Source organism: Numida meleagris, chromosome 6 (genome assembly GCF_002078875.1).
Source record: "Numida meleagris isolate 19003 breed g44 Domestic line chromosome 6, NumMel1.0, whole genome shotgun sequence".
NCBI classification, from domain to species: domain Eukaryota; kingdom Metazoa; phylum Chordata; class Aves; order Galliformes; family Numididae; genus Numida; species Numida meleagris.
Window position 1 is genome coordinate 14527195 of NC_034414.1, and position 26636 is coordinate 14553830.

The 26636-nt window shown below is 41.8% G+C and overlaps 1 protein-coding gene across 16 annotated transcripts in view; it reads right to left on the reverse strand.

Moving 5' to 3' along the window:
* The window catches only part of BRSK2 (BR serine/threonine kinase 2), a 302070-nt gene that overhangs the window by 1006 nt on the left and 274428 nt on the right, over positions 1-26636 (reverse strand). For 11 of the 16 annotated variants that reach the window (XM_021403470.1, XM_021403461.1, XM_021403467.1 and 8 more), the window contains 4 exons: positions 22529-22652; positions 20777-20957; positions 19992-20081; positions 12069-12116 (listed from right to left, as the gene is read on the reverse strand). In XM_021403470.1, coding sequence (XP_021259145.1) covers positions 12069-12116; positions 19992-20081; positions 20777-20957; positions 22529-22652 — 443 coding nt within the window. The other 5 variants (XM_021403472.1, XM_021403465.1, XM_021403463.1 and 2 more) reach the window with 2 other exon arrangements.

A 26636-nucleotide genomic window follows, 5' to 3' on the forward strand; every position in this document is an offset into this window, starting at 1 on the left:
GAGGAGACAAAAAAAGAAAGAAAGAAAGAAAGAAAAAAAAAAACGAGAGGGAAAGAGAGAGAAAAAGAGGAGAGAAAGAGAGAGAACAAACAAACAAATGAACAATGGGGTTTTTAACGAGAAGAACATGATGAGGAGATCCAGAGCCACGTGCGTGGGGGTGTGTGGGGGATGAAGACAATGAGCAGGAAGAGGAAGAGTGTTTAGGATGGGACACCTACAGAAATAAAGAGGCTGGGAGCATCAAGCACCTACGGGTAGGTCCTAGTTTTGTCCTGAGTGGGTGGGTGCAGCTGTCTCACCTATCAAGAGGATGCAGCACCACATCGCTGAAATACATAGTTCAGTCTATTACTTGCAGTCATTTGGCCATTCCACACTGAAACATCAGTGCCCATCTTATTGTTGCTGTTATAAACACAATTTTTTTTTCTTTTTTTTTTTTTTAACGTGGTTGCCAATAGATGCTTTGCTTTGCAGTCCGACTAAGTTACGCAGCTGCACTGGGCATTATGCTTTTCTGCTTGCATTTTGTTTCTGAGTATCTCCTTGCTCATTTTTCAGACACTAAACCTCAAATGCTTAAGTGCTCCAAGGGAGAAAGTATTTGAAAAACAAGCAATGGCTGACATGTCTACTTCCATCTGAATGTGTGGTTTGTTTTGTGTTTGCTTCTAAGCATCTTCAGATCCTTCTTACAACAAGCACCTGGAAATGGAGACACTGAATGCTTTGTAGAAACAGGCTGTTGTGCATGTAAATATTTCAAGGACATGCTGGGGTCAAGAACTACTTTCTCATTGTCCCAAATTTACTGTTCTGCTACAACACAGCCTCCAGAACATGAACATTCATTTCAGTGGAGCTAGGAGCCACAGAAGGATGTAGGACTGCATGCTGGTGGAACAGGTAGCCAGTGGAGCAGGCTGTAGAAATAACATGGGTTGGCACTGCACATATGTTAGAATGTAATCTTTCATGCCATTTGAAGAAGTCTTTTTTCACACCATTTCACCTTCTGATTAAATCCGAGATTCACTTTACCAATGCCATTTTCCAGTGGGGAGCATGATGCATCACAGTCCCACCTCCAGGGGCCAATAGGAACAGACGGACCCTGGGCTGACTGCAGTGAGTCTTCTTCTACAGCCCTCTAAATGCGGGCATCTGAGAATTCTCAATTAGCAAAGCACAAATATTATGTAAAGTGCCTTCACGTGCTTGATTAACAGCTATGTGCTGGGTTTAATTATGCAGCTCCAAGATGGTCACATGCAACGCCTTAACTGGTCCTTGAGGGCCAGACAATCTTCTTTTAATTCCTGACTGTCTTAAGTCCAATGCAATGAAAGACCCAGCTGGGTCTCAGCATGAGCAATATCAATCCAGGGAGGTTTCATGGCACAACAGCTTGGGCTGGACCTGCTGAGGAGGATGGGATTTACGATGGCCCTCTGGACTACCTGCTATAGATGTGACCTGTACCGCAGATTCCTTCTTCACACCCTAGTTCCCACTGCAGCAATGTGCACGCTTCTGTGCCATTGCATTACTGGATCTCCAAGCAGCAGTGATGGGTGGTGTTATTCTAGACCTGTGTCAAAGGATGTGTGGAAGGTCATACCTGAGGAAAAGTTCTGGATGCTACTGAGGGAACTGGACCAGCCGCTACCATAAAGGTAGCCTTTGCAGGACATCTGTAGTCCCTTTTAATTTCCTTGGATTAGAGAATTAATCCTGATCAGATATCTGAGGGGTCACACTAAATTCTCAAATGTTGAAGGTGCCGTTTTTTATCTAACCTACACCATACGGGTGATGCTTGTTTGTGACCATTAAAGCCCCATGGTGCTTTTCTCAATATTGGGGCTGTTGGCTCCATTGTAATGGAGTGCTATTATGTTACAAATTCAAATCAGCTGATTTATACCCCATCTAAGTGATTTCATTCTCCAGCTCCCGGAAGGAAACAGGCTCCTTGTCTCTGCGTTGCAGTGATGCAGTATGTTGTGAAGAGTGGGACCTTTCATCCCTGAGATGGCAACATTCAGTCCAGAGCAAAGAGGTCTCTTCATAGCAGAGAGCCCCATTCACCCACAGTTAGTGGATGCTGGTGGCTTAGTAATATTCTATTTCTTTTCACTTTTATTACACACATAAGCCAACTGGTTACTACAGTGGGCAAGTACTGTCTCTGTGTGGTAACTTATCTGAAGGACTTGTAGATTGCTTTCTTATTCTCTAATGGAAGATGCTTGACAGACATCAACTGTTCATATGCAAAGAAAATGAAAAAAGATAGTATTTGTGCCCTCCAAAACTGAATGCATTACACTTCTTCCTTTGCCCCACGCTAGCCATGCAGTTGCTGCTTTCCTCTGTGTGGTAACAGGCATTGAGAAAAATCACATGGCTGGCATATGGAGATGGAGCTCAGTCTTACTCATCTAATTCATTCCCTGCCTTCCTGTACTGCTGTTTTGTGTTTAATTTACTGCTGGCCCTGTTTCTGTCTATGTGTTCAATTATACCAATGCCCCAAGCACATGTTTGTTAGTTTCTGGAAGGGCATCGTTCAGCAAACAGATTCAGAGATGGACCTAAACAAACTGCCAGGAAAAACACGTAACTCAATTTCTGGCTAATATGGGAAAACCTACCAAACTCTCAGCTATTTCTGGGTCAGAACTCCGTGAGCTCCACCTGCCTCCTTCCACATGAGTGCAAATGCTTTGGAATCGGGATATCTCTTCCAGATCTATAACTTCTAATTCAGATATTTCCCTAAGCCGCTCTGAATGTATGCTGTGCTTATACTCATTTAGTATCTGCTCAGACTCACTTCTACTTCAAGTGAATATTCTTTTTCAACGAAAAAAAAATCAAACACTCAGCCTTGATTGCAGGAATGTGGACAAATCTGGTCATTATGTGGCTTTGGACCCCTCATCCTCATAAGCAAATGGAGTCAGCAGAGAGAATGAAAAAGAGCACTGAAAAAAACGCTGGAGAGGGAAAGACTGCTAGGTTGGGAGAAAAGGGGAGGGAAGTATCTCTAGTTATTCAGCTGAGCAGTATATTCAACAAGCTTAGAGGGAAAGAGGAGGGCAGAGAAGGCAGCGCTCTGCAGGAACTGGGACAGTTTTAGTTTTCACATAGACAGGAACAGCGGACAAAAGTACAACTTGCAAAAAGGGAGCAATAAAACATTTTTTAAATTGTATGTAAATACCTGAGACTTGATACGTTCTGATACAGGATTTTTAATCATCCTATTAAAATATGCAGCCCCTGTTTCATCCACCCTTTCTCCTTCCCATGCCCTATTGGCTTTCAAGTACCTGGAGATTTACTGCAGCAAGAGTACTTAACAGTCTGCTTTTTCTTTGCCTATATCGCTGCTGGATTTCTTACAATCAGCATTTTTCAGGTAAAATTTTAATGGAAGGTAGGAAATCCTTAGGGATATTGAAAGAGAGCTACTGAAAAATAAAATAGGCCGTTTCGCTAACCCCTTCCTATCTTTGCCTTTTGTGGTGTCTGGACTTGTAATTAAACACTTGGTATTAATCCTTTCATATCTTGCAGTTAAGAAAGGACTGATCCTACACCAAGCACTACAGAAAATCACATTGATGTTATCTACACAACAGCTTGTTAGCCCACGCTTGGGCTTGTCCAGATATTGGTCTTTGAACAGACAAAGAGCCCTCACATTTCTCTCTGGGGATATGTAAACATAGGTCAGCTATGCTGGAAGCATGAAAATGGTGACTGTTGTTGCTCCTTTTAGTTCTCAGTTGCCTTTGGGCTTATACAGCCAGTAAAACAAGACTTGAAAATGCAGGTGATGATTGTTAGAATAGCTTTTTCAGCAATCTTCCACTCCTAGCATTCAGTACAAAATATGCGACAGGCTCTTAGACCTGCAAGTCCATCTGGGGACCTCAAAAAGCCTTCTCCTCTTGTTTAAAAAAGTGAGATGACATCCCATTTCCTCTGGACAGGGATGAAGGTTTGGTTCACAGATTTTTCAAAACTTCCCTGGCATTTCATGCATCTGTAACTAAGGTCTTCTTTCCCCTTGAGAGCAAACGTTCATCAACATAGAGTAAAGAAGGTGTAAAGGGCAGCAAGGGTGAGAAACTGTGAGAAGGTTCAGAAGCAGGAAGGGAGGTTCAGAGCATTAGGCTTAATTCTGTTAGGAGGAGATGGATATGTGCATTTCTGAGTTAGTCCAAGGAGCTGGATGCTGCAAGATGGGGAAGGGGAATGGGTTTGAAAACAAGCACTGAAGCTTATGAAAGGGTCATGTATCGAAGGGACACTAAAGAAATAGATTTATGGAGAAGCACTGGTTTGTGGCACCTGTGTGCAGCACTGTCATGGCCAAATTCCTCAAAATAAGTCAACGTTGTGAATGCATTTTAACACAACAGACAGTAAAAGGAAGAAACAGGGCTGGGATCGGGCACTAAGAGGTAAAAGGAAGCTGGGCAGATATCTCGTATCAACCCTCAGAGTACTCTATATCTCATTTGCTGTTCTATAGTGGTGACACAGGGCCTAGGAGCAAAGTTGAGCTGGCACATCCTGGTTCAGAGAGGAAAGAGAAAAGGAGGCGATGCACTCCAGGAACCAGGAGTGGCACCAGAAGAGGATTCATCCGCTCTGACCTTGCCAGGACCCTCAGAGTCCTTCACAGGAAACTAACAAGTAGGGAACAAGCAGCTTCTGGGCAGGCTTGGAGACTTCAATCTCTAACTGGAGCCTCCTCTTTCGTAACATTTTAAGACAGTCACATAAGGACTTGGTCCTGTTTCCATTCAAGCAAATGGCAACGCTCCCATTGATTTAGTGAAAGCAAACCCTCAGGGCACTTTCTTGTCCTGTGAAAACATCTCTCTTACATCTATAATGACTTTTAATGCACTAATCTTTTTGGTGCTGACCACAAAATTGAACAAAGCAAATATGTCATCTATGGGATTATTCTCTGCATTTCTTTTCTCGGTAGCCTGATAAATTTTTAATTTCTGCATTTTTAACTTAGGCTTTGGGAGAAAGTGAATGGGAAAACATTGGTCTCCACTGGAAAGAGAGAGAGAGGCTTTGTCAGCCTGATTTCCCATACTCCTTCTCTGGTTGCTTTCACATCCTTTCTGCTTGCCTTCTGCCTGCTTCTGCTACTTACAACACAAATTCCTTTCCCTTTATCCCTTGGAGGGTTTTTGCTGCTGTTTGTTTTGGTTTTGTTTTCTTTTTCTTTTCTTCATCCCTAGTTTGCTCTTTATCTTTCTATAGCAGCCATGTTTTCAGTGAATCATGTAGCCAAGATCCAACTCTTTCCACATAATGCATCAAAACACTTTTTTGATGACTGATAATCCACATCCTTTCAAACCCATTCTGCCACTTTGACAGAGTTCTACCCCCCTTTGTTAAGACTAGGCACGTTTGTTTGTTTTCTGTTGGCAGAGTCCCTTTGTCTTCAGTAACAGAAGATGTAAAATACAGAACTCACTCCAAGACTACATGCACTGCAAGGGACGATGAAGAGGTAAATGTGGCCTGTTTCTCTGTTCCTACAAGATTACTTAGGGGTTATTCTCCAGACCAAGGAGCCCCTGGCCAAGGCATTCTACAAATGCAAATCAGAGAGAGATCTCAAGGAACTCACTTATTGCCAAAGAAGACTATACAAAGAGTTTTTGCTCAACTCATTTAACACAAGTTGGATGTATAAGGTTTCTCTCTGTAATGGAGTAGGGTGACTGAAAGGCTGTTGCAATGTCGTGCTAGAAGCCATCACATAAGAACTTCTTCCTAGTCTATGAACTAACCCTACACCACTTGGCGTGAGCATAAGGAACTGCTGAAATCCCAGGACTGTTACCTCTTAAAAACATAGGAAGTTCAAAAAGCTGTTCAGGAAAAAAAGTATGTGGTTTTATATTTGCTAGATTTTTGAACTGTCACAATAGATTGACCGGAACACATTCTCCCAGTATTTTTTTCCCCACTAAGTTATATAATGAGACAGTTGTTTTAGTTTTATTTTGGTTTAGGACTAGAAAATTGAGACAGACTGAGTCCACAGAACAACTCGAGATTCTTAGCAGGACAAATGAATGTGACTGGGAAAGACTTCTTCCAAAGAAACAACAGAGCTTCTTTACCAGAGCCCATGGACTCTGGCAGTAAAAGAGCCAGCTGATAACAGCGTTTACAGAAACAGACTGCTGCTCAGAACTACTCAGCTTATCAGACACTGTTAGCACAGGTGTCCATGCTACTGGCAGAAGGTGGGAATTTTCAGCTGCTACACATCAGAGCAGATTTGAACAACCAATCTGACACGTAAATGCTCTGCAACCTATCCTTGCTCTTACTCCCCTAAAACATGCCTTCTATGCAGGAGGGATTCTGCTCTGTCTGGTGTGTTTTCTCTCTCTCATACACACACAGAGAAACTGAAATTCAGGTCAGACTCTCCTGTCACAGGCAACATAACTGAGACATGTAGCTCTTGGCTGATGAACTAGAGAATGGTGAACACAGCCAGCAAAACCCAAATATATGAGGCCAATTTCTTAGCTGCTACCTTCTGCAAAGCTATGACACAAGTAATTAATTAGAAAAATCTCCATTTCTGATGAAAAACTCTAACCACTTCAGCGGAACCACATAAAATTCAAAAAAGGAGACATGATGATGGAGAGGAGGGAATCGTGTGTTCATTTGGACAGCTGGTGGCACTGAAAGAGCAGGCAAGGATAGAGCTGGGATGAAGAGATGCCAGATTTTGTTGTGGAATCACGCTGTTCTGGCAAATTGGCTGGTAAAGGACTCAGCCCAAGAATTCTTTGTATCTGTCTGTCCTTTTACAAAGATCTGCCTGCACAAGTGTGTGATGAGAGTGGAAGCTGATGATCTATAATCATAAAGCCGCAACAGATGATGTTATTGCTGCTACCCATTCTCTTAAAGACTTCAGCTGCTTCAATCAATTTTTTCTCTTTTTCTTTTTTTTTGTCCATAAAAATGTCACAAACGTATTGGCACTTAATAATACGATTTTTCCCTTTCTCAACAGATGGGTGTTTATGTGTGATCTTATGGGCTTTACGTTCTCAGACCTGTTCCTAAGGAAAGAAATGAACTGTGTATGCTGGAGAAATGTTAATTCCCCATTTCCTCTGAATCAATCAATCCCTTCAAAATATTCAACTTTCAGGAGAGGCCATTTCAAATTCAGCTCAGTACAGCACGCAAATATTTATGTGGAATATTCTGAAGCATTGCTTGCCATAAATAAAGTATTGTTATCTTAATTAAGAGGGAAGTGTATTTTCTGTATTAGACATTAACAAAGAAAAGAGGAAAAGATTTTGTACTGGGCAGTAAAAGTCTGGCCATAGGTGTCAAAACAGAATCTGTTATGTAACAAGTATCTTAACACATCTGGAATCATCTTTAGTGCCAAGCTGCCATTTTTATTGCTACCTTCTTCTATGGCGCAAAAATATGAGTTATGAATTGGAAAATAAGTTCCCCCTGAATGCACCACTAGAATGGAGAGATGCAACTACTGTGTGGTATCTGTTTAGACAGCAAATAACTGGGAAATGTGGCTTGAACTCTTTGGAAAAACTGACTTATCTAAGTTATCATGTTTCACACATTATGACTGAATATGTGATCTTTCAGGTGGGCTTATTCCTTAGATCTCTCATCCCAATTTATATCCATGCCCATCAAGAATCAGCCACACTCAGAAAGACCAGAAGTCAGCACGTTTATCAGAAATGCTAATAGAGAGAACACTGTTCTGACAACCTCACAGTGTAACAACAATAAAAAGAATCCTTCAGCTGGGAGGGCAGCATATGGTTTTCTTTTTCTGCAGGTCTTAGTGTTTCTACCATCAGTTATGAAGGCAAATCACCAACCTTCTCTTCCATCAAAGCTCAAACGGCTACTCTAAAAGAAACAGAGTTCCTTTAAGTAACACCAATTTGGATAACTTCCGAGAGCACCAACCCAGATTTTTGTTGCTGTTAGTAACACCAAGAGTCTCTAAGTTACCACTAAGTTACATGCTGCAATACTAATGTGATGTAATCACTTTCAACTACAAAACCTCTCCTAATTCCTCAAGTAGCTTGGGATGCTATTGAGATGGGCTTGCATCTGTATGAATCAAACCTCATTTGCAAGGAGGTATGAAGAGAAGCCTTTACTGCAGCGCAATTGCTCTGTGTGCAGAGAGGATGATTGGTGATGGTGGGCAATGTGAAATGTCTCAGAATAGGAAGCTATGTCAAGCTTCTAAACATTAGAAGCAAGAGACTTCAGTGAGATACACTGGAAAGATATGAAAGACAAGTGGATCTGCTGTGCTTCCGCTTTGATCAGAACATTTTGGTGACAGTCACTGGTTCACACAAGGATCCATAGAGCTTCTTGCTTAACTGGTACCAGGAATTGAGCTTTCAAACTGTAAGCAGCAACATGGGATGTATAAAAATAAAAATTATGTCTTCTGACTATTCTTTTGTCACAGAGTCATGGTCTAAGATTTTGCAAGAAGGTAAACTTGTGCAATACCAAACACAGCAGTAAGATTTGACTGGTGCTGCACTAATTACACAGTAATAATCTCCCATTTTCTTGGAAGTGCCAGTGATGTAAATTAAAACTTCCTGAGATTCATGAGAGATGGAAAGCAACAAGCGAAGACTGCTTTACTTGGAAATAAAACTCAGCCCCAGACAGCTACAGTATAGAGAACTGGAAGTTGACAGGCTCCCTGGTAAGAGTATCTCAGAAGGTAATGTGAAGAATGAAGCAGACTTTTCAGAGCTTTCTGCCAGCAGCCAGCACCTTGGTGAAACGTGCTTCCTAAGGAGTCTAAAAAATTAGAAATGGCTGGCAAAAGGAGTTATCAAAGGCTATGAGACAGCTTTACTACTGATTCAGCCATCCAAATACACTCTCAGCTCACTTATTAAAGGCCTTAAAGTCATCCAGGTTCATAAAGACAGACTCCTTTGTGAACAAGGACTAGTGAAATGGCACTGTGGGCTTCTGTGTGGTATATATCAATGGCTCCAGATCCAGCACACTCAAACTACAAAGCTTGTCAGCTTTGTAGTTTGAGTAGCTATTAGAACCTCAGTGCTCATCATACAATCCATTCTTCAATGAGATAGACATAAATACCAGATTAGATGATAGTAAAGAGGTCTCTCAATCCTGCCTCAAAGGAATCTGAATCTAGCTCACCTTTTTACAGCCGTGTTGAATTTATAAGGCTTAATGGCAGCACATAAAGTAGTAAAGCTTATTTGTCACTAAACTGATTTGTCTCTGAATACACAAGGGAAAGATCAGCTAAGCTGGAAGGTGTCACTTCTACAGGCAGTTTTCAGGTTACAGATGCATTTTAAATGTAAAGGGCTATTATAAGGCAAAGTTATTCTTACACACAGATATTAAAGACTTCACAAAAATCAGTTAAGTCTTCCTGACACTAGAAATACCCATTCCCCTGCTGAAATGGGTGGAAACAAAATAAAATATTGCATCCCTGTGTGCATTTCAACTTGATAATGAAACAAACTATTTTCTTCTCTTGTGAAACAGTTGGCAGTAGTTTTCCAGTGAGCACAAATAGGACTGAGATAACAGCAGCTATGTCATTTGGACATTGGCAGCTCCTATGACATACCTCTGCTGTTCAAAAACAACTGTTTTTCAATGCTAATGGCTGTATGCAAAATCACTTCTCAGATTGATGGTGACTGCTAGCAGAAGACAAGATAATATTTAAAGGGCTAAATAAATTTGCCTTGCTGTTAATTGTAATGGTTTATATTGAGTGAAGAGATATTCCTCATTCCCACCACAGCTTTCACATAGCTAAGCCTGGCATAAAACATCTGATTTGCTCTTCCTGCTCCAGTGTTAACTCTTGCAAAAATGCCCTTTTATGCTCATTCTCAGAATGTGGAACAACGATAACGTCACAAAAATGCTCAGCATAGTTTTTCTTACACTATTGGCTGTTTCTGTATGAACACTGTGCCAACTCCACAGGACTATGCCTGTCCTCAAAGCCACAGAGGATAGTTTGCCAATACTAGGCTAAATCCCACACCATTCCCCTTTACTCCCCTGACTAAATGTTGGATGAGCTCTCCTGCACATGAAACAGCTCTTCACACATAGAGAAGGGCAGAATTCAGCACAGTGAATGTCACCACTACTTCTATTTTTTATGAACACACCAAAAGGAATTTGATTCAAAGGAAGCAGCTCCATTAAACCTCAACAGCCCTTCCTTTCTTTTCTCTAGATCTACGTACATGCTCTATTCATGCTGTAGTTGCCACAGAACAGTCTCCCTTCTGGCTTTCACCTTGTTGTCTTTGCTAGGGTTAAAACTGTTGTCTTGGCTGGATGGATGCTGACACTGCGACAGCTGGAGTACCTAAGCTGGGAATGAACAGTAATGCTCTATCTAGAGAGTGCAGAGGGCTGGCTGGTTATCTGTGTAGCTTGATTAACTTGCAAGGAATCAGCAGAATCAGCATTTCAATATTTTCATATGATGTGGTTGTCAGATCCAGGCAAGAAAGAAAGGCTTGAGGATGAAGAGAGATTTGCTATCAGATGCCATCAAGATGAGGCGGGAGGTCTGGCTGTCAGTTAAGTGAGTCTTCATGAAGAGATCAGAAATAGAGTAAGCCAGAAAACTCAAATAAGAAATCTAATGAGCTCTTCTCTGAGAAATGGGGAAAAAAGAATACCAGCAAAGCTGCCCTCTAAGGAAAAGAGATCATCTGAAATACAGAACAATTTCTGCTCTCAGTCACACATGCATAAACCTAATCTTATCTCCACTGTGACAACTTGACTGTGGAACTACTCCAGAAGATCTTCCCTCAGTTTACAAAGAGATGACGCGGGAGTCACAGGTCCAGCTGGAGAGCAGTACCAACTCAGTGATCACTTCCTCAACAGCTTGTGTTCCCTTTCACAGAGATGTTTGAATTCAACCTAGTTACCAGAATGGAAGCCTTATGAGAACAGCTTTCTCTTGTACAAAATCTTTCCGTACAAGATAGAAGTAAAAAGAAAAAAAAAAATACCCTAACTTAAAGCATTTGGGTATTTCCATGATTGTATTTGGAGGAGTCAGTAGGGTCACAGGTAAAGAAAGAAAGAATATAGTCCATGTGTGCACTGAGGAGAAGGAAGGCAAGAGACAAGTTAACCAAAATTCATGGAACCCCAAGCAAGTTGAGATGCAGGTTTTGCAGAAAATTCCATTTTTTTTTTTCTCATTCCCAACTTAATTCTGAATCTCCTAAACGTTCTCTATCCTTCAGCTAGAAACACAACACAGTTCCCCAAGACCAGACTGGAACTATGACAGTTAAATGTCCAGCTAAATGTCTGGTAGATAATATGCAGTGCATTTCATGGAAGATTTAAAAGGATCTTACCCTAAGGATACATGGCGAAGAAGGGAGTGGATGCAAAAGGGCATTAAATAACAGAGCAATTCTGTCTCAATATATTGAAGGAAACCAAGGGAGACAGCAGCTAGCAGGGCAGCATTCAGCTTCGCTACTGAAAAGGGACTGAAGAATTATGAATCAAAGGCAGCAACAACATCAATAATAACCAAAAAAAAAAAAAAAAAAAAAAAAAAANAAAAAAAAAAAAAAAAAAAGGAAAAGAAAATCACTGGTCTGGGTGACAGTGAGGGAGGGAATCTGAAGTGCAACACCACACACTTGTGCTATGAAGGGGAAAGCCGTGGTGGAGCCTGTGCATCTTGTGCATGGATGGGGAGGATCAGAGTAAGGGGTATATGCTTGTGTCCACCGGGTAAGAGAAGGACATTGTGGGCTGTTACATTTTGGGTAGTCTTGAAAAGAGCGTGGGAGAGCAGGGATAAGGAAGGTGAAGAGGTGAATGGGACAGGGCGGTGCATTATTATGTTGCTCAGCAGGGGCTGGGGAAGGAGAAAAGGCAGAAGGGAAGGTAGTTCTTACCACATTTGGAAAGTCTGCCAGTCATCAACTCCATACAGTTAGTGGTGTCTAGATCATAGAATGGAAAGAGGAGGGAGGGAGGGAAAAACATAAAAAAAGGTTTCCATACCTCTGTGCATAAAGTAGTAACTTAGCACATTATTACCTGAAGCAGGAAACATACACATCTTGGACTTTACACAACAGAAACCAAATTCTGCCACCCACTTTATGCCTGTGCACACCTGGCCATAGGACTGGGAGTGGATCTTGCCTCCGTCCTGCTGCTTCAATCTACCTCTTTATCATAGCTATGAGTATTTAGGAGACACCAGAAGCATTCTACCATTATGCTAACAAACTAAAAGACTTGAAGTACGTTCTTTCCCCTGGACGGTTTTGCAGGTTATTCTGCAGCACACAGGCAATGTCCAGCCAGCTGATCTATGTGCATCGAAAGTTTGAGGGTGGGAGAAAATGCAGCATTGTGCTACTGGACATGAACAGGTGGCTACTTACATAACTCAAAAACATCTTTTAGACCCTCAGTACCCAAGTCCTCAGCACAATTCTGCCTCTATCATTCACACGTAGACTTGTACTCTTCTTGCTTCCAATGGCACTACTCACAGGCAACAGAATTACTTCCATATAGGGTATCAGAATCTGGCTCCAAGACATTATTGTCCACTTTGCGCTTAGCTCCTGTTGCCACAGCCTCTGAGTGCTTTTAACTCAGGTGCAATAAGCAGAAGGAGCTGTACATGTAAGCTTTAATGCAGAGAGAACCAGCCCTGCTGGCCACTTTCCTGCAGAACATGCAGCCAAGCAAGATCTGCCACTGTCAGCCAGGGTGCCCTAGCAGTGGGAACTCATTGCTGTGTTTCTGAGTGCTGGGCACTTGCCGAGGAGCCATCAGGCACCAGTTACTACACTCATTTCAGTTTTGGGTCTCCTCCTGCCCGGCCTCTAAATAAGTGCCCAGGTATTAGAAGAAATAGGTTTCTTGGAAACATGCGCACGTACTTCCCAAATCCCTGACTGCCAGGAAGCTCTAACTATTCTCTATCTGCTAAACAGTCTGCATGAGAGAGGGTAGGACAACTTCCAGCATTCATTTCCACAGAAAAGTTATTTGAAAAGGGGAGGAAGGGGTGCTGGATATGCCTGGGCATGCTGAATCCATGCTAGAAGAGCATGGATGTGTTTTCTAATGGTGCCAGGCCTGTGCTCATATTATCACCTGGGAATGCAAGGAGGAGAGAGGACAGGTGCCTGGTCACAGTGGTATACTAAAAGCACCTGAGGAGATGCTACATCACCAAGGTTGGAGGCAGGCTGGCAGAGCTGAATGGGAGATGAAACCCATGGAAGGGCTCCCAGAAAGGCACAAGACTGAAAGAGGCAAGGGAAAGCAGACGGAGGTGAAGGAGAAGTGAGGATTCAAAATGTGGAACAAGGTGTCAGATAGGCTGGGAGTTCACCGGTCACTGGATGTTCTGACAGAGTAGAAATCAAGTTAAGCTCCTAAAAAACATTTCTCACTGAACATCCTTGCAGGTTTAAGAAGTGCCTACAGCCGCTGACTGAGTCAATGACAAGGAGTCACAACCACAAGCTCGTATTGTTTTCTTCTTTAGTAACTTGAAGTCAGTCATCTGATGCCTTGTAGTACTTCCTGTCCAACTCTGAGTCAACTACTCTCAGCTGCAATAAATACAGATCTATAATGGCAGAGCTCAGAGCAGTCACCCAGTTGTCAGCACAACCTGTGCTTTGAAAGAGCACAGAAAAACACCTTAAGAGCAAGGAAAGTCTCAAGTATGACTGAAAGACTGTTTCTTACTCCTAGTATCCGGAATTTTTCCCTCTAGTGTGTCCAGACTGACCCCACAGGAGCTAGCAGTCTAGAAACAAGAATGGTAATATTTAGAAAATGTCAGAACAGGTAAATATTGCAGCCAGTTTACTAAGATTCTCCTAAAATTGGTATTTCTTTTTATTTGTGAATTTTTAACATAATCATCCCTCCCTAAGCTAACACTTCAGAATCTTCTTTTTTTTTTTTTTTTTCCTAAGTCAACTGCAGTCAGCATAGCTCTTTTCAGTATTTCATTTAAAGCTAGTTGCGAAACAGGTCTACATACATTAATTGTGTGATTAGAATACACACAGACAGATCTACAACAGAAAAAGGAGGACTGTAACATAGGCTTTTTGATAACGTAACATCTTGGGATCTGTACCCCATGTTGTTACTAAAACACTAATCTTGTAGGTTGTAGAATTGTTTCTGATGGACAGAAAAAAAACATAAAAACTCTTTTGAAATATGAGACCAAAAGAAATATCAAAGGGCAACTAACAAGACCTTTAATTTTTCTTTCTTAGGATGTTAATGCTCAACTAGAATTTGTGCTCTCAGTATTGGCATGGCCACTCCAAAGAAATGCACAGCAATTTATTTCTATTTGTAATGTCTTCCCAATACATGATCAGCTGTTTTTTCCCCATTCGTAAAGAAGAGCAAACATGAGCACGCTAGAAACAGCAGCTAATACCACATCTCCTGAGAGACTAACAGAGTTAATATGCCTTTAGCTTATTTCTAACAATAATTACTTTAATACCTCTTTAATTTCCATCATCTTGTAACATCTGCTTTAATAAATATTCTATATGACAAAACGTTTCGTAATTTTAAAGCAGAATTTTCGTTCTTATTAGGAAGCTTTAGATTCTTGGCAGCAGGCTTCTGCTCATGGGTAACAACCCAGTATCTGTGGGATCAAGGTATTACGTGAGGTGAATGATGTCAAGGTCCAAAGGCATTTAGCTCCCTGAGAAGCACTGATGGGTCATGGAACTCCATTTTTAATGTATGCTGTTTAATTTTTTAATTAAAGCAGGATGGCAGCGCCAGAACTCAATCCATCTGATGATAAGGCAATTCCTTGTTTCACAGGAATTGCTGGCAGTCACTCATGCTTCAGTTTTTACCAAGACTCTTTCATAAATGACAACCAGTTCAGTTCATTAACAGATGATAAATGATTTGGTTAAAATAAGACCTTCCTTACTGGAACATGAAAAGGTCAAACAAGCTCTGAATCCATTATAAAACCCTAGAGTTCTGCCAGATTTTCTTTCCTGATTTTCTTTTTGTTCTGTAATTTGTATTTCTATCCCTCACAAATTTCACAATCAAACACAGACTGGTTTGTGATGCTTCTGACATCTCTGGGACAGTGACTTGTCCCAGCCCAGGAAATCTCACACAAACAACTGCTCTCCTGAGATCTCCAATTGCAGGGCTAGGTCCCAGCAAAGCACTGAGCATGCCCTGCCACATGCTCACAGTCCCCAGTAATCATTTCCATTAAAGGCAACGATGTCGAGGGAGCCACCAGTTCCTCTGGTCCAAAGCAGTTACCACCTAGGTTGGAATTTCCCACTGTTTGGGTGCCTACTTGAAATGCACAGTTCTTCTAATGCAACTCTGGAGTGCTTGGACTTCCTTTTCTATGTTTTATTTCAGGATTACTCAGTTAATTGTAGTGAGGTCTGTCCAATAATAATAATGAAGTTGTTTAGCAAAATAAACCAGTGCTCTACCAAACCAATCAGGCATTACACAGTGCCTTTTATAGGTGGGAATTATGAGAGCAAGACAAAGTGCTGCCCCAGACACTATGAGAGCGGTTAAGACATGAAGGAATGCAGAAAACAAGATTAAGCTGGGACCTGGACGAGCCCCAGATAAAACTGAATGGCAGTCCAGTTCCATACTGGCATTTATACATTCCCTTTTTCTGTCTTTATGATAAAAAATCCTTTGCAGACTTGGAAACCATTTCTTACTAATTATTTTGGTAGCTATTTGGCAACCCACAGCACTTGTGAGCCACAAAGATGAACACCCAGAAAGTAAAAATCTCCAGCAAAGCTTTTTGAGTCACCTGAACGTCTTTTTTTTTTCTCTTTGAGACATACACTAGCACAGTAAGAGAGCTCAGGGGCATATACAGAAGATACATGCCATCAGAAAGAATTTGCACTGCCCTATTTTGAGGCTGGATGTGGTCTCTAAACAATTGTTCATGTTGATGAAAGGCACTTCCAGCGGTAACACCGAGAAGCTCCGAACTTTGAAATGCTGATGGTTAAAATCTGACATGAAGCCAAGAAATATAATAAAGCAGAAAACCTTCTACAAAGAAGTTATAGAGGCATTTCAGCACTGCTGGTTGCCTAAAACATGGGAAAATGGGTTAAAAGTTGGGATAAGCAGCACCCCACACCTAAAAGCAAAGCCTAAAAAGGCAAGAAAATATTAAGAAAATAAAAATTGATAACCTGTGAATGAACACGGATGGCTTCTGCGTGTCCCCATTCACCAGCTGTTTCTATTGCTCTTTTGTGCAAAGGCGTTGTGGAGGAAAACAAATTACGATTTAATGGAAAGTGTACTGGGCTGAAACAAAGGCAAAAATCTGTGATTTTTTTCCTTCCAAAGAGCCCTCTTTTTTCCACCAAAGGGCAGTCCTGCCCGGGGATTACCTAAGAGCAGATTCCGAGTATGGGGCTCCTGGACAGAGTGTCTATCTACTTGTTCTATGCCAGTCATAAGTCTGCAGGCCCTTTCAGCACTTACACTGCAAAAGATCTCATGTCCTGAAGCATCAAGGTAGAAGGCTGATATGTTGCACTAAATTTGGCCAACTGGACAGTAGCTTTAAAAAGTATTAGATTAGCACGTGGGATAGATTGCATTTATTTACACATTTATTCCAGCAAGGGAGGGAAGCTGTTTTCCTGCTTCAGAATATGTCAGAAGAAATAAGCACAGTCAGTTTTAGGAGGGGAAAATGGAAGTGAATGCAGGGATATCCATAGGGAAGGGAGATTACTGGGTGCTTAAGTGCAACATAGAAACACATCTGCCTAAATCAGGTACGTATGTGTACACACTCACATACACACACACAGATGCATGGGCAACATGACATCTACAAACACTGTTGTGAGTTGGAGGAAATGAGAAAGAGGAAAGTGTGTTCTGAAACCCAGGCAAGCCGGCTTAGTGGGCTGGCATGCTGCATAACAGATCAAAGAGGAGCAGGAGAGAGAATGACTGTCAGTGCCGTACGCTTACTAGGCCTCACTATTCTATCTCACCCTGTTTTCATTTGTCTTCTCCTTCTGCAGGTCTCACCTTACATGCATGCTCCTTTCACAGGTAGCTTTCATCATCCCGCATGCAAAGGCACCTGAACCAAAAAGGCAGGAGAGACAACTGCACTGAGGGTATGTCTGTGCACAGTGAGCTAGGAAAATCTCCAGTGCACTGGCAGGGGAACAAACGAGTCAGCATTGCTGGTCAGAGCCAGCAATGTCCTCAAAGCCATGGAGGAGGAGAGTCAAAGTGAACCACGAGCTTGCTCTGCTCCAGCAGGGGACTGCCTACAGAGCATCCTCAAAACATGAACTTGAATAGGAGTCCAGCCACCTTAATTCCAGTGAGATGTTCAGGGCTGGGAATGTGGGAAAAGAAGAGAAATGGAGAAGAATTTGTCTTGTTTCTACACGAATAAGAAATGCTGAGCAATTACACGGCAATTTCTAGGAAGCCCTGCACAGACTTATCCAACCACAGCCACCCAGCTTGTGGTTGTTCACCCAAGGTGCTGAACATGACCTCTTTGCAGTTCCTTTATCCATTTATTTTCTCTTTCACTTTGGATGAGAATGTGAATCATGGGACCTCCCTACTTTGAAGCACAGGTTGTCTTTTCCACAGTAATAATCTCACTCCCTTTCTCTCTTTTCTTGGATTCTTCTCCAAACTAAAATTTTCAGGTTAAATTATTTCTCTTTTCTTCAAGAGAAATGCATCTTGCTGATCAGGGTAGATGATCGATACGGGAGAGTCTGGCACCATATCTCTTGTGAGCTGCCTTGTCTAGATAACTACCTGGATGACAGAGTTCTTGTTCTTAACACTCCATGTGGAGTTATACTTTCCCTGTCTTTAAAGATCAGGCTGCATTTTCCCTGCTAGAATGAATTACTCTAATGTAGCTTTAGGCAGTAGAAAGAGACTCTGTGTCTATAATATAATTTCTCCATTGCAGGATCAGAGCAAAACTGTAAGTCAGATGCATTTCTCACAGCACAGTTTGCCCTAAATGTCTGCCTGAGTCTCAGTCAGATGAATGGTTTTTATTCACGCTATAATATGACTTCCTTATAGAGATATCCTGCTTCATGTGCAAGTGTGCAACAGAGTCCAAGTTTTTCTGTATGGCCTCAGTAGCTAGCATGTTCAAGGGTGAAGAAGCTGAGAGATCACACTGTTTACTTTTTTTAACAGTTTTTCCCTCATAGAGGGTAAGGGCACAGTTCTTTCCCAAAGAGGCAAGGAATGGTTGAACACTGTTCACACATCAGGGGTAATGTGAGATAGACCCAGAGAATACATTTTTTTCTCATCTAATTGCCCTCATTCTCACTGGGCCCCAGCATTTCCCAAGAGGAGGAGCTGGTAGAAAATTCTGTCTGCTTCCCTGAATTTTATTTTATTTCAAAAGTTCACATGGCAAAAATCGGACTCAGCCTTAGTTCTAATATCATCACCTTTTCTGTTTCCTAACAGAATAACCCATGTGCTGGGCACCCTTGCAATCCAGCATGCAGAAGGTCAGATAGTGCTGGAAGGCAAAAGTAAAGTGGAAAATAATCTTTCCTGATCTGAGCATACTCTTCTGTCACATAGTGAGCTCACACTCTTCTAGACTTTATCTTCAGTTGTTAAAGCCACACTGTTAGACCAGAAGGATGTAACCCATATGTGCAACGAGCCAAGGAGATCTAAGACTTAACTGCATGATCCTATGCTGACTTCACTCTGCAATTTTGTCTTGGCTGGTTCACACAAAGGTGACTTGGCTCTTACGTATACGATGTACTTATACTACCTTTTCCCATATAATGGGAAAACTCTTCCCACTCCCCTCTTGCCTCTTCTTCCTGCAGCCTCCACTCTCTCCTTTGCTCCCATTTGTTCCTCGTATCTGTACGGTCTTTCTGCTTCTCCCTACTATTCCTTCCTTGAAGCATTTCCAACGTCTAAGCTTCCTTATGTTTTCAATTTTCACCTTCTTCCTTTGTTCTGTCTTTTTAAAGGATAGAAGAACTAACACTGATTTTTTTCCTAGTGCCACCACTAGTTGTCAGAGTGAACATTTGCTACATAATGATGGGATGAGGCCAGTTTCTGTATTATCACCTCAAGCTGCCTGCAGATTCAGATTGATGTCACTGCACAGGGCCACAGTTGTAAGCCTTTCTTTACCACCACGACAAATTGGAACTTATTTTAAAAATCAATAAAATATAGCTTCTGCAGAACCTTAGCATATGACTTGATGGCTTGACTGGCCCACAGTACTGGGCCAAGAATTTGACCACACTATTGGAAAGTATTAGCCACCTTCTGACCATCTGAAAACGCTGTAGTTAATGGCTAGTTAAAAATAGCTCTTAACCTTCTTCTGTGACCTTCTAAAGTTGGACGTTTCTAATGCATGCCTGAAGAGTTTGAAAACTGGGTATCTTCCAGACTGTGTCCCTGTTCTGGGAGCTTATGGAGCTTGAGAAACTCTGGAATATCAATCGATAATGCAGCCTTTAATGGAGAAGTGGGCAAATGGCTCTTTGGGCGGGAGGAGGGCAAAAGCTGTTCAACTGGGGAATGCACTGGGAGCGTTGGAGTGGGAATGAGAGGGAGGAGTAGGGTGGGTGCAGGAAATTACTGCTCTGTCTTCAGAAGCTAGGTTCTTGCTGTAATCAGAGGGATGGCCTCCCTCGGCCTCCTGGTACCGAGAGGCACTTTGTCTTCCTGTCCCTTCTGAAGCAAGGTGCTCAACAGTAGAAACTACTTACCTGATAACTGCTGCACTGAAGGCTGGTCATGTGTGCTTAACAACTGTGCCTGAATGGTTTCTACTACCCTCTTAAAACGACGGCTTGGACCTGTGAGGAGAGAAGAGGCACAAATGGCTGTGAGAGGAGCGTGAACTGAATCCTCGTATAACACAAGCTGGAGGGAAAGAGTCACAAGCGTCTTCCCGTCAGTCTCATCCCCATAAGTGTACAGACAGCATAGCTGTGCTTCAGCTGAAGGCACAACTTTGAGTAACTATTATAAAGTCCCAATGTAAATATGAATTTTGGGGTGTTGGACTCAACAAAAGGAAAGATGGCTTATTTTGTGAAGATAGAAAAGGCTGGGGATTTTTTTTTCTTTTTTATTTTAATTTAACCTTTGTGCCTGGCATGGGATGAGACAGGAAAAAAAGAGAGATCACGTATTTCTGTAAGAAGGGAGAAATCATTGCCCCATAGTGCCCAGGTGAGATACTGAGACTTTTGAGTGAAGCAAGGAGGTAGTACAGGGAAGTATTTCATATCTGATGCACAGAGCAGCAATTTTACTAATAATTATGGTGGTGGCAACTTCACTTCTGGGGAATCTTTTGCCCTCCCAGCATTTCCATTGCTACCAATGCCATTCTTGATCCCAATATCCTCCTGTTGCCCACTATTGGAATTTTCCTCTGGGGTCAAGATAGTTACATTTTTTTCCCTAGCAGAAATATCTCTGCAGGCCTCCATATCAGCAAGGGCAAAGCCAACTTGCACCCATGTTGCAGCTTTGCCATGGTTACCTGATAAGAGTGTGAAAGTGACAGAATAAATCCCATTCTCCTTCTGCGCTTCTCCCCCTTCTGTGTATGTTATGTCCACCTGGAACTTCACTGGCTTCTGGAAGACAGCAGGACCTCCTGTGGACTTGTATTCTGCACGGAAACTTGTCTGTGAGATGACACTGTGACTGAGGCTTGGAATCTGAAACAGGTTGGTAGAAGACAGTAGAGCCAGTGCACAAAGGAAACAATTGCAAAATTTGTGAGATTTACTGGTTTTTCTTCTGGACTTGAATTTGTGATTCTATGCTATCAAAGAGACATCAGGACAAGGAGCAAGACACATAGACAAGTGTCTGGAATATCCACAGGGACAATACGTGTACTTACCTAAACCACTACTCCTATCAATACATAAAACAATTTTCAGAAGCTTTCTGGTGCCATCTAATATCTGTATCATCAGACCTATGGTAGAATTTCACAGCTGCCTAATTTTCAGACAGGCACCAATAACAGATACTGCCAAAATTTAACTTACCCTCACATTTTATTTATTGTTTCACAAAGGACAAAATTTTCAAAAAATCTCCCAAAACATTTGGAAATCTGGCCTCTAATTTAGGAGGAAATATGAGAGATGAGTTCTTTAAGGTGTCCTTAAGGACTTAGTTATTAGGCTGTGACAATACATTTAATTAGAAGTTATTTGTAGAGATGATTCATAGAGTTTGCACACCACATTGCATCTCACCCCACAAATGTGGGGGTATGTGCAGGATCACCTATAGAAACAGTGGTGTACACCATGCTAAACCCACAAGCACAGCTAAATGCATGAAACCAGTATAGGGACATGGCTGCTTCAAACCAACCTGAGATGGATTGTTTGATGATTGAATGCTTGACGCATGCTGCACACACTTTGTGTATGCCAGCACTGTGTATGAACAGTTAAAAGGACTGTATTTTCTTTTCTGGAATAAATTCATTGTGGCATCATAAAGACTAAAAAGGAGAGTAATATTTTGTGGAAAACAATACCAATTCAACAAACAACATAAGAAATTGAGCTGCCTTCTCTTAGTTCCACTGGAAAAAAAAAGGTCTCGTTTTGCTTCAAAAATCCTTGAATTTAAAGAATCTTTCAAATTAAATTTATTGTACTGACTTTTTCCTTATTGGTACTTGCAGATGGTGAGAATAAGGACTTTCTGTAGGAAAAAAAATAACATTTTCCTCTGCTCAAACAGCAGACTTTCCCGGATTGTAAATAAAGAGTATCTGCAACAACAGAGACTCCAGTCACCAGAGGAAATTACTGTTTTATCTGCCTTAAAGTGTAGGATAGAAGATCTAAAGTAATAAATGCAGACATGAGACAGGTTTTTGTCTGATTAAAGTGGTGGAGAGCATAGCCAGGGAGGTCAAGTCTTTTGCACAGATAGTGACCATAAGAGAAGTGTGACAAAACAACAAATCACTGTCTTGATACTGTACTACCAGTGTGCTCCAACTGCACTGAAATTGCAAACACTGGCAACCTGGAGACTTTACCTTTCAGAAGGCTGAAATCTTTTCTCATCTTACAGAATATTTTCTACAGTTAGAAATTTAGACAAAATACAGTGGAGGCCTGAATCAACATGACACATAAGCCAAATGCTCAAAGGATGCCCTTGAAGGAGAAGAGACCCTGCCCAGTACATGGCACAGGGAGTCCTGGATCTGACCAGTGAGCAATGCATCCAACAGGCAGCTTGGCTGACTTACCGACAGGAAAGCGTGGACAATATCAGCCTTAATGGAGCTTAGTGGTTTGTCCTTAATGACCACAAAAATCTGTTCTTCTTTCTCCAGATTAATGAAGTTACCAAACCAGGATTTTTTGGCAAGCCTGACGTGATGAAAAAGAAAGAGATGGTTTAGAATACTGAGCACTACTTCTTAGATACCTCCCAGATAGAAAAAAAATATAGAAATATAGAAAATAGAAAAAACTGCACAAGAAATTATTGGTAACACTCCAGTCATGATATTACTACAACAGGTGGCTCACAGAGTCTGAGAAAATCCCACTCTCTTAGTGAAAACTGTTTAAGTAACAATTCATACAGTGTTAACTCTTGCAATATGTGTGACCAGCCATGGAAAGACAGGAGCAATGGTAATTTTTATATAAAGCCAATACACTAATTAATATGCCACATATAATATCCATACTCATAGATCTCTCTAAAAGTAATGCCTCCTATTTATTTGCATGGAAACTACAACAGATACAAAGAGCACAATAACACTATGTGATAGAGAAAATTCTCAGCTACAAAACACTGTTTTTCAACACAGTCACCACCATTAGCTATGCATTTTCACCACTGATGAACAAGAGCCTAAGTGCTACACTTGTAAAAATCTGAATCAGCAGAGGTGCCCCACTGTTGCTGTCACCACTGCTGAAATGCACCACCCATCACCTTACTGCTCACTTCCACTGCTTGGTCTCCATAAACATTCAGTAAACATCAATTAGTGTCAATGGGTGTCATTTTTTCCTTGTGGAGGAATTCAGTGACACCTCATTGCTTCATACACACTTCCACATCAGACACCATTCTGTCAGACTGCCCCTCTGCTGCCATTTGTCAGATGGCAACATGTAATGAAATGCCGGTGGGAAGGTTCAGCCTCTGTTGCCATACCACCAACATCTGCCTCTGATGTCGTGGGCTGACATAATAACATAGGAGGCGTTGCTCTTGGTGCAGCCCTCATAAAGCTGTGGACATGTTTCTGAGATGCCTCCAGGGATCTCAGTTTTTGTGACAATAGTGGGTGCTGTTAGCACAGCAGTTTAAGTTCACTCCTGCCCATTTCAACCTCTTTGGTGTTTCTGGACTTGGAAAGCTCCATTCCCAAAGGCGTCTTCTTGGGCTGACGGTCGCTTTTTAAAGGAAGTTCTAGGTTTCATTGGCCCTTCAATCTGCCTGCAAATGAAGTCCACTACTACCCATGGAGCCAGGACAAAGACTATTTCATTCATTAGTCCCATTCAGCATGAGTTTAATAACAAACAAACTCTGTCCTTCTTACAAGAGAATGAACTTTTAGTACTAAGAGAGATCTCAGCATCACACAAAACACTGCGCAGGCTTTCCACTGACAGCAGTCCAACTCCATCGTTCCTTTCAGCATCAGATGGTGGTATCACCTTAAAATCAAATTGTTCTGTTTTTCACAGTGATCATATCAGCAAATGTTTGATTTTGCTTATTGTTCCATCTTCTTGATGCACTTTGTTGAAACTCGCTTTTAAGTTAAATCAGCTAAAGGAAAAATGGGGCATGTATGTTATTGGGAGAAACTACTCAGAACTTGGAGGTAGCACCTCTGAGAGTTAAGGCTTTGAGGGGAAGGAAGATGCCGTCAGCTGTGAGAATCACCTCCCTCGACCTGCTGGTCACACTTCTCTTGATGCAACCCAGGATACGGTTGGCCTTCTGGGCTGCAAGCGCACATTGCTGGCTCATGTCGAATCTTTCATCAATTGACATTCCCCAAAACTTCTCCTTGGGATTGCTCTCAAACCATTCTCCTCCTAACCTGTGTCTGTGCTTGAGATTGCCCCAGCTAGATGCAGGACTTTCACTTGGCCTTGTTGAACTTCATGAGGTTGGCATGGGCCCACCTCTCAAGCATGTCCCAGTTCCTCTGGATAGCATCCCTTCCCTCTAGCGTATCAACTGCACCACTCAGCTTGGTGACATCTGCAAACGTGCTGAGGGTGTCCCACTGTCATGTGGGATCATGTCATGTTCTAGGAAAGAAAAATTTAGTATGAAAAAGCTAGAGATGCCATGAACATGTTTTTCACTCCACTGGGTGTTTTATAACGCCATGGCAAGCAATAGGGTTTCACTTTTAGATCTTCACCACTCAACAGAACAAGATAATCTACAGACTGCAGAATGCAGGAAAGGAGAGCCATCTGCACAAAGGATTGCTGTGCACCCCAACAAAGAGCTAATAAGACAGTTATTAGGAGAATCCCTTCCTGCAGCAAAGACACAGAATGAGGAAGGGCAGACATGAGGCAAGAGAGTAGCACGGAAACACCACACCTCAGCTGTGCAAATAATCATTTGTGTCCACCCATTACAGAGATAAGAGTACAAAAGGATTCATTTGCAATTTGGTAAATCACTGCCCCCACTCAATTAAAGTGGGCTGGAAAAGTCACTCCCTAAAATATTCAGAGGCAGATGTAACTAAACCAGTGAGCCAAAGATTAGCATGGAGAGCAGTAAAGAGAAAGGGCCTCTCATTTAAATGGGTCGTTAAGGAGCCAGGGTTAGAGTGTGAAAGGAAATTACATACTAATTAGCTCATGTGTCTCACACGTACCATAACAACTCCGCAAGCCCCCAGAGAACTGGGGCAATAACTCCCTGCATGTAAAGGGTCTATGCTCATTAGTAAATTTGCACCTGGTTATCTATCTAAAATGTCTGCTTGTCTTAGGCTGGGATCTATCATAATCTGAACAGGCCTTGGCTGTCAGGACTCCAGGGGCCCAATGTATGTCACACATGCTCCTTGGAAGATGAGCTTGGAAAAAACATGAATATTTAATTGCAGATCTGCCATCTTAAAATACTATTTTTCATATTTGTATTTTTGCTAATGTTTTTGCGGAGCCTTCATTTATAGGTCTCTTAATGAGTGTGGCCTCAGAACAGAAGAAGTTTTCCTCCTGTTCAGCTTGGAAACTTGGTCTGGAGTCCACAGAGTGCAGCTGGGCTCTCTTCTTCAGTAAGGTTATCACCAGTAACACTGACTCTGGAACATTCACTGATAGCCTGGGTTACCCTCCAGCTTGTAAATCACTAGAATTCAATACATAATTTTGTGCATGAGACAGAATAGATGTCAGCGGCCTCTCCTCTTTCTGGAATGAACAGGATCAAGACAGAGCACGCATGAACTCACTTTTCTCCTTGAAAATGGCAGAACTAGCTGTGCTTCTGCACAGAGAATAGGTCTGCTGAAGAAGCAGCCACTTCAGAGAAAAACCATACAATAAGGGTTTCCCTCCTCTCAAGGTGTGCTAAGTACTACTGACTTGGATTAAAACGGGTATGATTCAAAGATCCTCAGCAACCTGAATGAGATGCTCTGGTACCCTCCAAAATCAGGCTATAAACAGTGAAAACAACCTTTCCCTGTGATGGCAGGCCTCCCAGTGGGCAGGGAGACAGAAGACATGCGAGAGGCAGGGTCCATAGATTACTTACTCTTGGGAATTCAATCAGGTGTCCAGTTGATGAAAAAAATCAAATAGATTAGTATGAAAATACAGGCTAGTATTTTATGACTTCACACCAACTTTCTGACTGCTGTAATGTTCTGTTTTCTACTTTTGGAGTGTCTGACTGCATTGCCTCACTGTTTTTTCTGACTCTGATTGCATGGATCCATAACCTCTGTCAGTCTACCTGCTTGGCGCAAATAACAGCACTTCTATCAAGCAACTGAAGCTTTGAATGTCTAAAGCAGCTGGAGCTATGTCTCTTTAAATGACATCCCTAGCACATTTTCTAGGACTTTTTCAAATGAGAAAGAATAGCACTACCCAGACATGTCAAAGCATATTATCTAAACATCAGATTTTGTTAAATGAGTGGCAGTCATTGAAGAATGCTGTACTAGATCAAGGACATGTATTTTTATTGCTCAAGCCATGAGGTCAACAGCGCTCTTGATAAAGATACCTTATTTCTTACCGAAAGGAAAAAAATAGCAGAAAAAAAACAAGATGTGGAAGTGGGCACTGAGCAACGAAATATCTACTGTTAAAATAAAATCCAGTTCATTATTTTTT